The following is a 12,065-nucleotide window of genomic DNA, read 5'->3' on the forward strand; positions in this document are numbered from 1 at the left end:
TATAACATGTAGACACTCAATGCTTTGTACACTATACGATCGGTGTTTTTATGGAGCCAACCCTATATTATGTAGTAGTGAAGGAGTAAAAAAAATCAATACACATAATAATAAATTTTATTACACACATTCTTAGAATAATTACTTTAAAAGAGACGAAGGTTTATTTAAAGCGATGTTTTAGACAAATATGTTTCATTTGAAAAAGACTGCTCTTCTTGTTTGTTTGTTTGAAGTTAAGCACAAAGCTACACAATGAGCTATCTGTGCTCTGCCCACCACGGGTATCGAAACCCGGTTTCTAGCGTTGTAAGTCCACAGACATACTGCTGTGCCATTGGGGGCGGCCGCTTTTCTACTGGTAAAATTGTATACGCACTTTGTGGGGGTTGTGTCTTAGTATACGCATATATTAGCCTATTGCTATGCATTATATACATAGAATTTAGTTATACAGAAACAATAAATGTTTACTATATGATAATCTTCAGCTGCAGCTTAACGTTTTACATATCGAACTAATGTGATCAAATAGTCAATAGCTACAGTAAATCATCATGGACCGTACCAACTAGCTTTGTATATTATCATTAAAATGTATAAAGTAAGCTACCATACCAAGTAATCCTTTCCCCATAGTTGAGCATAAAAAAGCCAGTAAACAAGATAAATAAAGAATTGGGAATTCAAAGACTAACAAATAAGAATCGTAAAAAAGTTGACATTATTTACTCAAACAACAAATTCCTATTTTTACTCCACCAACTGTAATTCTAAGTAACAGCATAGAGCTAAAATAGGAGTTTGTAGTTTGAGTAAGTAATATCTATAGTACCTGCAGCCTTGTTTGTTTACATTTTTTTTTACGATCCTTATTTGTTAGTATTTAAATTCCCAATTTTTTATTTATCTTATTATATTTTAAGCCTGATAGTTTATTTATGATCATAGGTCTTGTTAACAGATTTTGCCCAGAATAACATGGAGTGAAATTACGGTAAGAAAAGTTATAATCTAATGTATCTTATAAAGTAAGGAAGAAAAAGTCTCTTCAGAAACCATTTATGTTGATCTAAAATGACATTAAGTGTTCTAATTTCACTTTAAGAAGCTTAAATAGTGCTTCTCATTTTTGACTTTAACCAATAAAGCACCCCGGTAGAAAAAAATAAATAAATCGGCGTTTTCCAATAAATACCGGAAATAGTTATTCAGTTTACATTAACGTCCCCACTCCCCACTTCCTGAGTCATTGTGCTCGCGAGGTTTAACCTTTCTGTACAGGTTCTTTCGTTCATATAAAACAGTAACTGCTTTAACATAAATAAAACTATGTTTTGAACCTGTTATTACTTCCATACGAGAAACAATTAGCGTGCAGAGGATATACGGTATATTAGTACACTATTAAAATAAAAAACTCAGAAATACACAAATTCTAAAGTATCTAAATAAAACTAAAAATGAAAACCCCGGTTTTAAGATATCAAAATAAAACTATAAAACAGCTAAAAATAAACACCATAAAACAGAAACCCTAAATTCATTTTAAAAAGTCATCTTTTTTTCTTTTTTGTTATCGCTGAGAAAAGGTTCAGACTAAAAATAAGTAATCGAAAAACAAACTCTGAAATATCACATTAAGCTTGCTTTAAAAATTAATTCAAATAAAGGTATGATTCAAGAAAAATATGCTGAAAAAAGTTCACGTTTCCGTGTAAAAAAAAACCATCTGGTGATTGAACAAAAGAGTTCAGATAAGTTTAAGAAACTTCAGACTGCCATGGAAAAAGTTGTTTCTCAGACCCTTGGTAAAAAAAAAAAAAAAGAAAAGTTTTATAATTCAGTTAAGTAAATGGTAAAATATTTGCTTATCCACGGAGTTAGTCTACCTAGGTAGTGAAAAATGCGAACAGAAAAATCAACTTTAAAAAGTGCTCTCCTTAGCTGAAATTTAGCTGTGTTTAAAAAGGCTTAGTGTGTCAGATTAGGTAAAGCAGTGAAGTTTTGTTTTTTAAAAGAGGTGGTATTGGTATTTAATACCCGACAGGCATTTTACACAACATAAGCTAAACAACCAGGTCTGAGACCCCTACGATTCGGACACAGTCGTTTTTGTTTTGAGCTACTGACCAGAGGCTCGTCAAGAAGCGAGCCGTTCAATGTAAGCGGGTCACGTCGTTTTGTGTGCCATACTTAACACACCGCTCAGTGAAACAAAATGAACGCCACCAGTGAAAACAGCAGGTTACAAAAACTAAAGGTGTTAGCGTTTTGCTTCTTCTATTCGAAGAAGAAATGGTGTAGTAATTCCACCAGTCCTTGCTGCGGAGTTTGGAGGGCGTAGTACTACAGGCGTAAAGGAATCTGTATTTCTTAGCTAAACTGAAAGTAATAGAGGCTACCATGCAAAACAAAAAAGGTTAGTTGGATTCACACATTAAGCCTAACTAGGAGTGCACTACAAATACTGCTAATACTACGGTGTTAATCAGGAACTTAATTTCTTTATTTGATTGTTTCTTTCGAAATTCACTTTAAGATAGATATATAATCATATAAATATTCTACATTCTTGGAGAATGAGAAACAGTGACATCATTGTCAGTCTACAAACAGTATAACTCGTTGTCCATCATCACTAATTGAGAACGCTCGGCCATCTTGAAAATTCCAATTATGATCGTAAATGAAATTCGCTCACTGACTGGCTCACGGTGAACCGGAGCCGATCAAGATCACAATCAACTACTTGACAAACCTAGTCAGCTTTGAACCTAATCATGGGATTGACTGTTGCTTTTATCATTCTCCCATAGCTGAAAATGTAGAGCATATTGTGCAGTGGTAACGCAGCGCGATCAATATTGGAAATGTCGATCGGTAGTTCAGAACGCTAACTATTAAGCCACACCAAGCTTGTTTGTTTGTTTTTGAATTTCGCGCAAAGCTACACGAGGGCTATCTGCGCTAGCCGTCCCTAATTTAGCAGTGTAAGACTAGAGGAAATGCAGCTAGTCATCACCACCCACCAGGGCTACTCTTTTACCAACGACTAGTGGGATTGACCGTCACATTATAACTCCCCCACGGCTAAAAGGGCGAGCATGTTTGGTGGGATGCGAGTCGAGCACCCTAACCACCTGGCCATGCCGGGCCACACCAAGCTTAAAGTGTTCATTGTCCCTATTTTCTAAAAAAAAAAACTGTTTCCCAAAGTTTCTAAAACAAAACAAAAAACCTTGATTTTCTAGTTTATTTTATTCATAGTTCTTGAATAATAATATTTCGTATACACAATACTATATATGTAGTTATCAGATATTCAAATTTACATGTCCTTTATAACAATAGAAAAAGTAAAAAAAAACAACAAATTATATGTTTGACAGTGTTCATGACATCAAAAACTTGTATTATATAAACCAGACCAGTCTTTTCTTTTTCTATAAGATATAATGAATAACAAATAAACCAAACCTAGATACAGCGCTGTGAATAAATGTTGGTCTCTCTCTTGACGTGTATAATTTACAAAAGATCGTACTATGTGCCGGCGAATGCGATTATCAAAACAACAGAAACACATTTGTGACGTCACTATATTCTCTGATTCACTTATCCATTTACACTAAGAGAAGATATGTCTAACGCTTGAAGGGGTTACACTGTCAGAAACCGTCAACAACTAAATTCTGCTTACAACACTGAATTTGATTACAAAAGTATTGATTGTTTGTTTATTTGAACTTAAGCACAAAGCCACACAAAAGGCTATCTGTGCTCTGCCCACCACGGCTATCGAAACCTGGTTTCTTTCTAGCGTTGTAAGTCCGCAGACGTGCCGCTGTGCCACTGGGGAAGGGGGGGGGGCAAAAGTGTTGCAACCTCAATATTCGCGCAAGTGAATAAAACGAACGCGGATATGCAAATAACACATTCAAAACGTAATTTCAGTTGTCTATGGTATCACATTGTTTTACCAGTACCATAGTTTACCATAATATTCACGATTTTTAACTTTGTGTTAAATTATAACCTAAAACAACAATCCAACAATGCTCATTTCGCTCGAGGCAACGTTTTCCACCATTCAAGATTCTACACTTTCAAATGCTGTAGTAAACCAAACTTTAAAATCGTTTAATACTCTTATCTACTGACGAAATGCAATAGTCTGAAACAGAGGTTTATTCAGCCTAATGTGTTAAAAAACAAACCTGTGTTAATTCAATTTTACGATTTTAAATAAATAATTAATTGGCCTAAAATCTCTTTCAATATTAAAATACCTTGATAGCTATAATCATACCTATCAGAATGTTTATATATATATATATATTACATTCTGATGTATGATTGAATCTCACAGATTATTGGAAAACGTAATAAGCACTAAACATTAAGTATTGTTAAAAAAAGACAATAGGTGGATAATTGTATTCACGGGAAGATTTTAATAGTCGTTTTTCACTATTAAGATATTTGTGATTCCAGTTAAGAACAGTATATTTTATATTATCTTTCCTCAATTTCTTTCTGGGTCGTCATCCTACATTTTTAATGTCTAAAATTTAAAGTACGGTTTTGTTTTCTTCTTTCCTTAATATTTAAATCATATTGCATATAGAATTAGTTATTCGATGTCTCACTCCCGAGCTCGCCGTCAGAGGGCGGGTCTAAAGATGTATGCACAGTAACTTGTACATTCCTGTTGACACTAACCGCGGGAAAGAACACTCCACAAAGATCCGAGAACGCCACAGGCCCTTGACGTTCATCGTTCACGTAGAAACGCAGCTGGTGATGGTTTAAGTCCAGAAGAACTCCTACCACATCCCCATCATCTACACCTCCTTCAGTCCTATTCTCATGGTGATCAGCATGAAGAAACCACGACCTCTGGTGGTCAATATACATACTCCATCCTTTCTCATCCTTTCCTGTAAAATGATAAAATCGGTTATTTAATACGCCTAGGAATATGAATAAGTTTCTCAGCTCAGTGTCTCATGTTAAAATACTGAAACTAATGTTCAGGAACGTGCATATTGCTGGAAATGTTTATATCAAAGTAAGCGAAAAAAGCAGAAAAGTACGACTGATACACATGCTATATATTTAAATGATCCGATATGTCTACGTAGAAGAAGGGTAATGTGCTAAATTAGTGACATACGACATCTGTGTGAATATAAAATGTTCAAGTACAAAATTAACTCAGTTCATTAACCCTACAAATTTTGGATAACAAGTACCAAATGAAAACGTACAAAACAGGCGCTTAATTCAGGTTCTGCGGTCTACTGACTGTGACCAGATGATGAAAATCAGTGTCGTGAAACAACAAGTACACTTACACCAAGGTCACTACTGTGTATGTGTGTTCATAATATGTGTATAATACCATCTTTCCTATAACTACTTACTGTCAATATTAATAATGCTTTGTGATATAAACCGTCTTTTTTATTATTTCTTTTCATGTAGATTGTGCTATCATATTATGAGTAAAAAACACTAAAGCCGACGTTTTTTGACACATTGAACGGTAAAATCTTTATTATTAGCTATAGCCGGCTAGTTTCGGTAACACATTTACCATCATCAGATACTACCCCTGAAGATGGTAACTGCGTTACCATCTCTAGTCGGCTATAGCTAATAATAAAGATTTTACTTTTCACTGTGCCAAAAAAAAAAAAAACGTCGGTTTTTTGTTTTTTACTCTTAATAGGTATTTTTTTTATATTTATACGAATGGAATCACTTGTATTAAAATTAAATTCACTACTTAATTTTCGTGCAAAAAGTAGCAAAACCTTTCAGAGAGAGAGAATTTCACCCCTTTTCAAATTGTTTCAAAACTTTATACTAAACTACTATACGTATGTATGTGTGTTCTTGACGTTCACAATCGTGTTTTTCGAAAGATATATATTTACATGTGTGTGTGTGTGTTTTTTACGTTACCATTAACAACCAACAACAATGTCGATAAATTACTTGCGATAAGTCAACATACAGGAACAAATTGTCGTATCAAAAATATTACCTAACATTTTATCCAGAGCGACATCTGCTCTAGCAACACCAAAGGCAGGATCAGCGTGGCCACCATATTTGTCGACGGTAAACTCCCAGTAGTGGATACCTCGAGAGAACCCCACGTTCCCAAGAACCACCCTGTGTTCATAAGTATCACATGTTACCGTTTGGTTCTCACTAGTCAGTAGAATGTCCGGAGGAGCTGATAACGGGTCGAAAGTAAACCAGGCGACTAGAAAATACGCAGAATTTGAAGTTATCCCACTTGAACGTGGAAGACAAAAATACTCTTTATAAAAAAATGATATTTAATAACGGAAGTTTTAACATAAAACTCGCTGTACTTATCTTAAAATCATATAAATCTGTATAAGTCAAACCTAAGCGCTTTCGAATAGTGGACCTTTTTTACATCAGTTTGCCCATGATTTATGATTTAAGAAAAATCAGCTGATTAGATATGGCTTCACTATCTCGTAAGTCAGGTATTTTTACTAATTGTTCGTAACTAGTAAAATCTATGTTGCCATGGTGTTCTACACGATATTCTTCTGTTAAAAATCACACAATATCATACCTTTATTAATCTTTACATTGTCCCCCGGTGGGACAGCAGTAAGTCTAAGGACTTACAATGCTATAATCCGGAGTTCGATTCCCCGCGGTGGACACAGCAGATAGCCCAATGAGGCTTTGTTATAAAAACAAACAAAGTTTACATTAATTGTTGCTGTTTGTCATTCAATTTAATCGACAGCAAAATCACAGGTAACTCGTGGTCTTTCTTCAAATGATAACTTTTAACCCTTAATGATCGTTTTGATTATTATTATAACTTACGTTTTCTAGGTTTTTCAATCATCAGGCTTTTAAATATATGATTTGGACCCCGGTTCTATAACTTCTTCATTAAGAAAACTTTGCATTAGTCATTTCTGTATAATTCAAAATGTAACAAAAACTTGCATGGTAGATCTATAGGTGATTTGTATCTACTATATACGTGTAATCGTTCATTTCAAACAATTGATAATTTGAAGTGTTAATTAAGTGTTTACCATTGATGGTGCTATTACAAGTACGCAAAGTCCATGGCTTGGTTTTAGTTTGTTTTGAATTTCGCGCAAAGCTACTCGAGGGCTATCTGCGCTAGTGAACACTCCCACCGCCAATTCTTGGACTACTTTTTTACCAACGAATAGTGGAATTGACCGTGACATTATAACGCCCCCACGGTTGAAAGGGCGACCCTCAGATTAAGAGTCGAGCGTCCTAACCACCAGGCTATGCAGGCCAAAAGTCCTTGGCAAAAATATTTGTAGAGCGAATCTTTCTGTGTTTTCTTATACAGATATGTTATAAATTTAAATATCAATTAAAGGTCACTTTGAATAAATCTGTGAACAAAATATTGTAGTCTGCATTGTTCGAAATAAAATAAACGTTTTTCAGTTGCGATCGAAATACTTTTGGTGCAGTACTTTCAATAGAAAGATTTGGGGATATACTATGTAATAACTATCAAAAAGATTATACAAAATTATATTATTTAACACTTGGATTAAGGAAAATGACTAATTTCTGTAAAGTCTCGAGGTTCGATGAATTTATCTGAGAAACAATTTACTTGTTACGTTTATTTTTTGACCACCTGCCTTTCAGCTGAATCCTTTTGCATTATATACATCATTTTATTTAACAGACTTCAAGACTCACTCATGGATATTCAAATGATAAACAACCTTTCACATTTTCTACGTTGTATCAGATATTCACATAGCTCCCTTGCATGTTCAGTTCTTAATTCTGGTGGTAAGTATTAGTGACATAGCTCCCTTGCATGTTCAGTTCTTAATTCTGGTGGTAACTATTAGTAACATAGCTCCCTTGCATGTCCAGTTGTTAATGCTGATGATAAGTATTATTGGCATAGTTCCTTTGCAATGTTCAGTTCTTAATGCTGGTGGTAAGTATTAGTGACATAGCTCCCTTACATGTTCAGTTCTTAATTCTGGTAATCACTTTTAACAAGTAGACTCACCTTCCTCTGTACATAGTTGTATTTCTTTGCTGTAAGGACTTTCCCCTTTATTGTTAAATGCCTTGACTCGGGTCTTGTACTCGGTGTTGAAGTGTAATCCGTTCACAGTTGTGACTGTGTCAGGTCCACGGTATACTTCCTGGATCATAATAAAACAAAATCCAAACACTCATATTTAATAATCACACATTTGCAGGAAAGTGCATCAATAGCGAATACCAGTCTCATACTTAAAACAAATCTTAGTGCATTAAGTCAGTAATGAATTTTGAAACAATATCTATGGTAAAACTTAATGATTAATTACTGAACATTGTGATTTATTCATTGAGATTCTGAAAACCTTCTTTTTCTGTTGTTTGTATTATAACCACCCTTCACATCTTCTCTGTCCGTTTCGGAGTAAAATAATGTTCTAATAATCATATATGGACAATTTTGATGTAAAGTTTGTATCGATTTTTATTGCGTTAAATGAAAACGTTTTATTTTGTTATATTTGTTTGTTTTAAGAGAGATTTTTTTTGCTTCACAGGTCACTTTCATGTTTATGTAATCGTACAAGTCATGTAACAACAGCTAGTAATAACAGATGCTGCGGAATAATAATTTTTGTTGAAAGCAATGAAGAGATTCGTAAAATTTACAATATGTTGGGATTTTATTTTACAATAGCTGGATAATTGCTAGGAATTTGATGAATATAATTACAAAACACACACAAACCTAATTTCAGCAACAATATACAAATCATCTGAAACTTTAGCATCGCCAGGATAAACCAGAAAATATACAAAGAACTTTAAAACTTATTATCTCTGTGTAAAGAAAAAAAATCAAAATTGTGAAGTTTAAGCTATAGCATGAGACTTTATCATAGGTCGATATAAAGGTGACCAGAAATTATGTTAACAAAATTATTTAGTTGAGTGAGTAAATTTGTTTACATGATTTATGGACAACCTGCCTGAAGTAAAATAATAGTCGCTTCTACTTTTCATGTCCATTTTATTCACACTCTGTATAAATCTCAAAAACATTCGATTAATAATGAACTTTATATAGGGTGATATGTAAACACAATGGAGTTTGTGACAATTGTCTTTAGTTGTTGTTTTTTCTACTTCTACACAAACCTCAACAAGGGATACCTGTATTTTTTATAACAAATTACAGCTTTTACAGCAAGAAAGAAAAGAGATACCTGTATTATTTTATAACAAGTCACAGCTTTTACAGTAAGAAAGAAAATGGTACCTGTATTATTTCATAACAAGTCACAGCTTTTACAGTAAGAAAGAAAGAGTATACCTGTATTATTTTATAGCAAGTCACAGCTTTTACAGTGAGAAAGAAAAAGGATACCCGTATTATTTTATAACAAGTCACAGCTTTTACAGTAAGAAAGAAAAGGGATACCTGTATTATTTTATAACAAGTCACAGCTTTTACAGTAAGAAAGAAAAGGGATACCTGTATTATTTTATAACTAGTTACAGCTTTTACAGTAAGAAAGAAAAGGGATACCTGTATTATTTTATAACTAGTTACAGCTTTTACAGTAAGAAAGAAAAAGGATACCTGTATTACTTTATTACAAGTCACAGCTTTTACAGTAAGAAAGAAAAAGGATACCTGTATTACTTTATTACAAGTTACAGCTTTTACAGTAAGAAAGAATATTTTTTAAAACAGGTGCGATCGTTCTCAAGTATAAAAGTACTTGTGCATAGCCGTCCCTAATTTTGAAATGATACACTAAGGCTATTCTTATCTAATAGAAGGATAGTACTGTTACACTTATAGCGCACCAACTGTCCCAAATTGTGGAGCGTGTTTTTGCGGCTACGGGACACGAAACAAGCACCTTTGGATTCACAGTCCAAACACGTTAACTCGTAGGTCACGTTCGGGACCGGATGCAATTACAACTTAGATAAATTGTTCCTGAAAAGTTTAATGAACTATGTGTTGATGAACGAACAAAAAAATAAGGTATCTTAGGCAAATATTTTTCATTGAAATTGCGCTAACATTAACTACAATTGCTTCAAATGAAAATATCAGAAATGATATTAAAAAATTATGGTTATTCAAAGGAGAAATGTGATAACGGAGAACAGGCATCCACAGAGCGAATGTTTGTACTAAAACCTTGTTTACAATGTGTTAATATAGGACAGTTATTATACAAACACCAAGCTGTGAACAAAACGTGGATTATTAGTAATCTCTAATCAAAGGATGCTGCCTACCTAGATCAAAAAATAAAAATGAAGCCAGTAAATAAAGTAGCTAATTCAACACATTTCTTTAACTAGGAGTATGCAGTGTGTGAAAACACAAACTTATAATCTTTACATAGCATTGATTAATTAGTTGGGTACCTTCGCTGTTATCTATATTTTCGGTCATAATCTCAGTAATATTTCACGTGATTTGGCCAGCTTAGAAGATTAAAGGTTAGTCTTAACAACGTAAAATAATCGTTATAATAAAAATAGGTATATATATATTAAACATTTTAATCAATACCGGTAATGAAGCTAACAGTATAAAAAATATGGAATATAATTTATTATATGTTTATAATACTCAGTGATCTGTCTCTTAAATACGTAATGCTGTATTATCTGTTTTTACTATCTACTGAATTTTAATTTCAAGTTCTCAAACTTATGGTCACAACGAAGAAAGTAGCGAGGCATAAGACATAACTGTAGTAAATTTGTAATGTTTAGTGTTACATATGATGAGCGCCACGTGGCTCAGTGGTCATTCTGATGGCTTATAACGTTAAAAATCGGGTTTCGATACTCGCGATGGACATAACACAGATAAATAAATAAACATATTGGGCTTATAGCACTTGGGCATATTTTTAATAGGCAATAAGCATCGTGACACCAATGTTTCCATGTATACTGATAGCCCATTGTGTAGCTTTAAGCTAATCAATCCCAAGTTAGGCCTAACCATGTCGATTTCACTAATTTATGCACTCAGAGATGATTGTTACCCACTGTTACAACATTAACCATCTGTATAAAAAACGATATGGTCTGATTATTACTGTAGTTATTCCTTGAGCTTCCGTTCCACAGTTTTAAACTTCACGGTTACAACCATGTTTATTATATATGTGCGTATTGACGATATAGCCTATAGTGTTAAACCGTTCCGTTTACAGTGAAGACAAAAACGTCCTTCTATATAGTCGAAGGTGTTCACATATGTTGTAATGACACATTGCTGTACGCAGGCAGTTTACTAACCTGCTCTAACTTCCGAATTAAACAAAGAGTATATCGTTAAAACGAAGCAGAATTTAATGATAAAATCCATCCATGTTGCAAGTGTGACGTCCTTCTGGTTAAACAGGAGAAACATGTTACCTTACAACGGGAAATGGCGTTATATATGAAATAAAAACCCACCATATATACATATATAAACTTTATATGGAAATCAAGATTCTAAAAAAACAACAATTGAATAATTACTCCCAAGTTGCTTCCCCTATCGAATAAATATATAATGTAGTCTCTGTTTACTTAAGTATGTAATATTACATATAATGGAAAAGAATTGAACTTCCGGACAACAATAGTTGCTTATGGAGTATTTTAGGACTGTGGAACATCATGCAAGACGAATGAACGGACGAGAGTGCATACCGCCCTTCCGTGATCATTATCTTTTCACACTCAACTTTACAAAGTAAATTAATTTAACCAGGTTCAAGAAACTCCGTGGCAGAAATCAATTCATCACGAAACAGCACGTGATAGTTAATCTCTGGGTTTTTATAACTTGGTGATTAAAAACCTGAGGCCTAATTTCTCCTTCACAAGTTTACACCAATATCTCACGAAATCCAGTCACCTTAGAAGACTGAAGTTAGTCCTAAGTCTATATAGAAAGCTAGAAATGTAAACTATTCCTCATAATAAAAACGTATCATAAATAAATAATA

At 33.7% G+C, this 12,065-nt stretch overlaps 1 protein-coding gene across 1 annotated transcript in view; it reads right to left on the minus strand.

Moving 5' to 3' along the window:
• Nucleotides 1-4,437: 4,437 nt before the first annotated feature.
• LOC106458591 (E3 ubiquitin-protein ligase TRIM9-like) overlaps nucleotides 4,438-12,065 on the minus strand; it is a gene marked incomplete at its 5' end in the record, with an annotated part of 25,787 nt that continues 18,159 nt past the window's right edge. Inside the window, 3 exons of the mRNA XM_022384849.1 lie at nucleotides 4,438-4,943; nucleotides 6,056-6,280; nucleotides 8,090-8,228. Of these exons, the coding sequence (XP_022240557.1) occupies nucleotides 4,633-4,943; nucleotides 6,056-6,280; nucleotides 8,090-8,228 (675 nt within the window). The remainder of the gene's footprint in view (nucleotides 4,944-6,055; nucleotides 6,281-8,089; nucleotides 8,229-12,065) is intronic.

The sequence above is a fragment of the Limulus polyphemus genome, unplaced genomic scaffold (assembly GCF_000517525.1).
Source record: "Limulus polyphemus unplaced genomic scaffold, Limulus_polyphemus-2.1.2 Scaffold489, whole genome shotgun sequence".
Taxonomy (NCBI): Eukaryota; Metazoa; Arthropoda; class Merostomata; order Xiphosura; family Limulidae; genus Limulus; species Limulus polyphemus.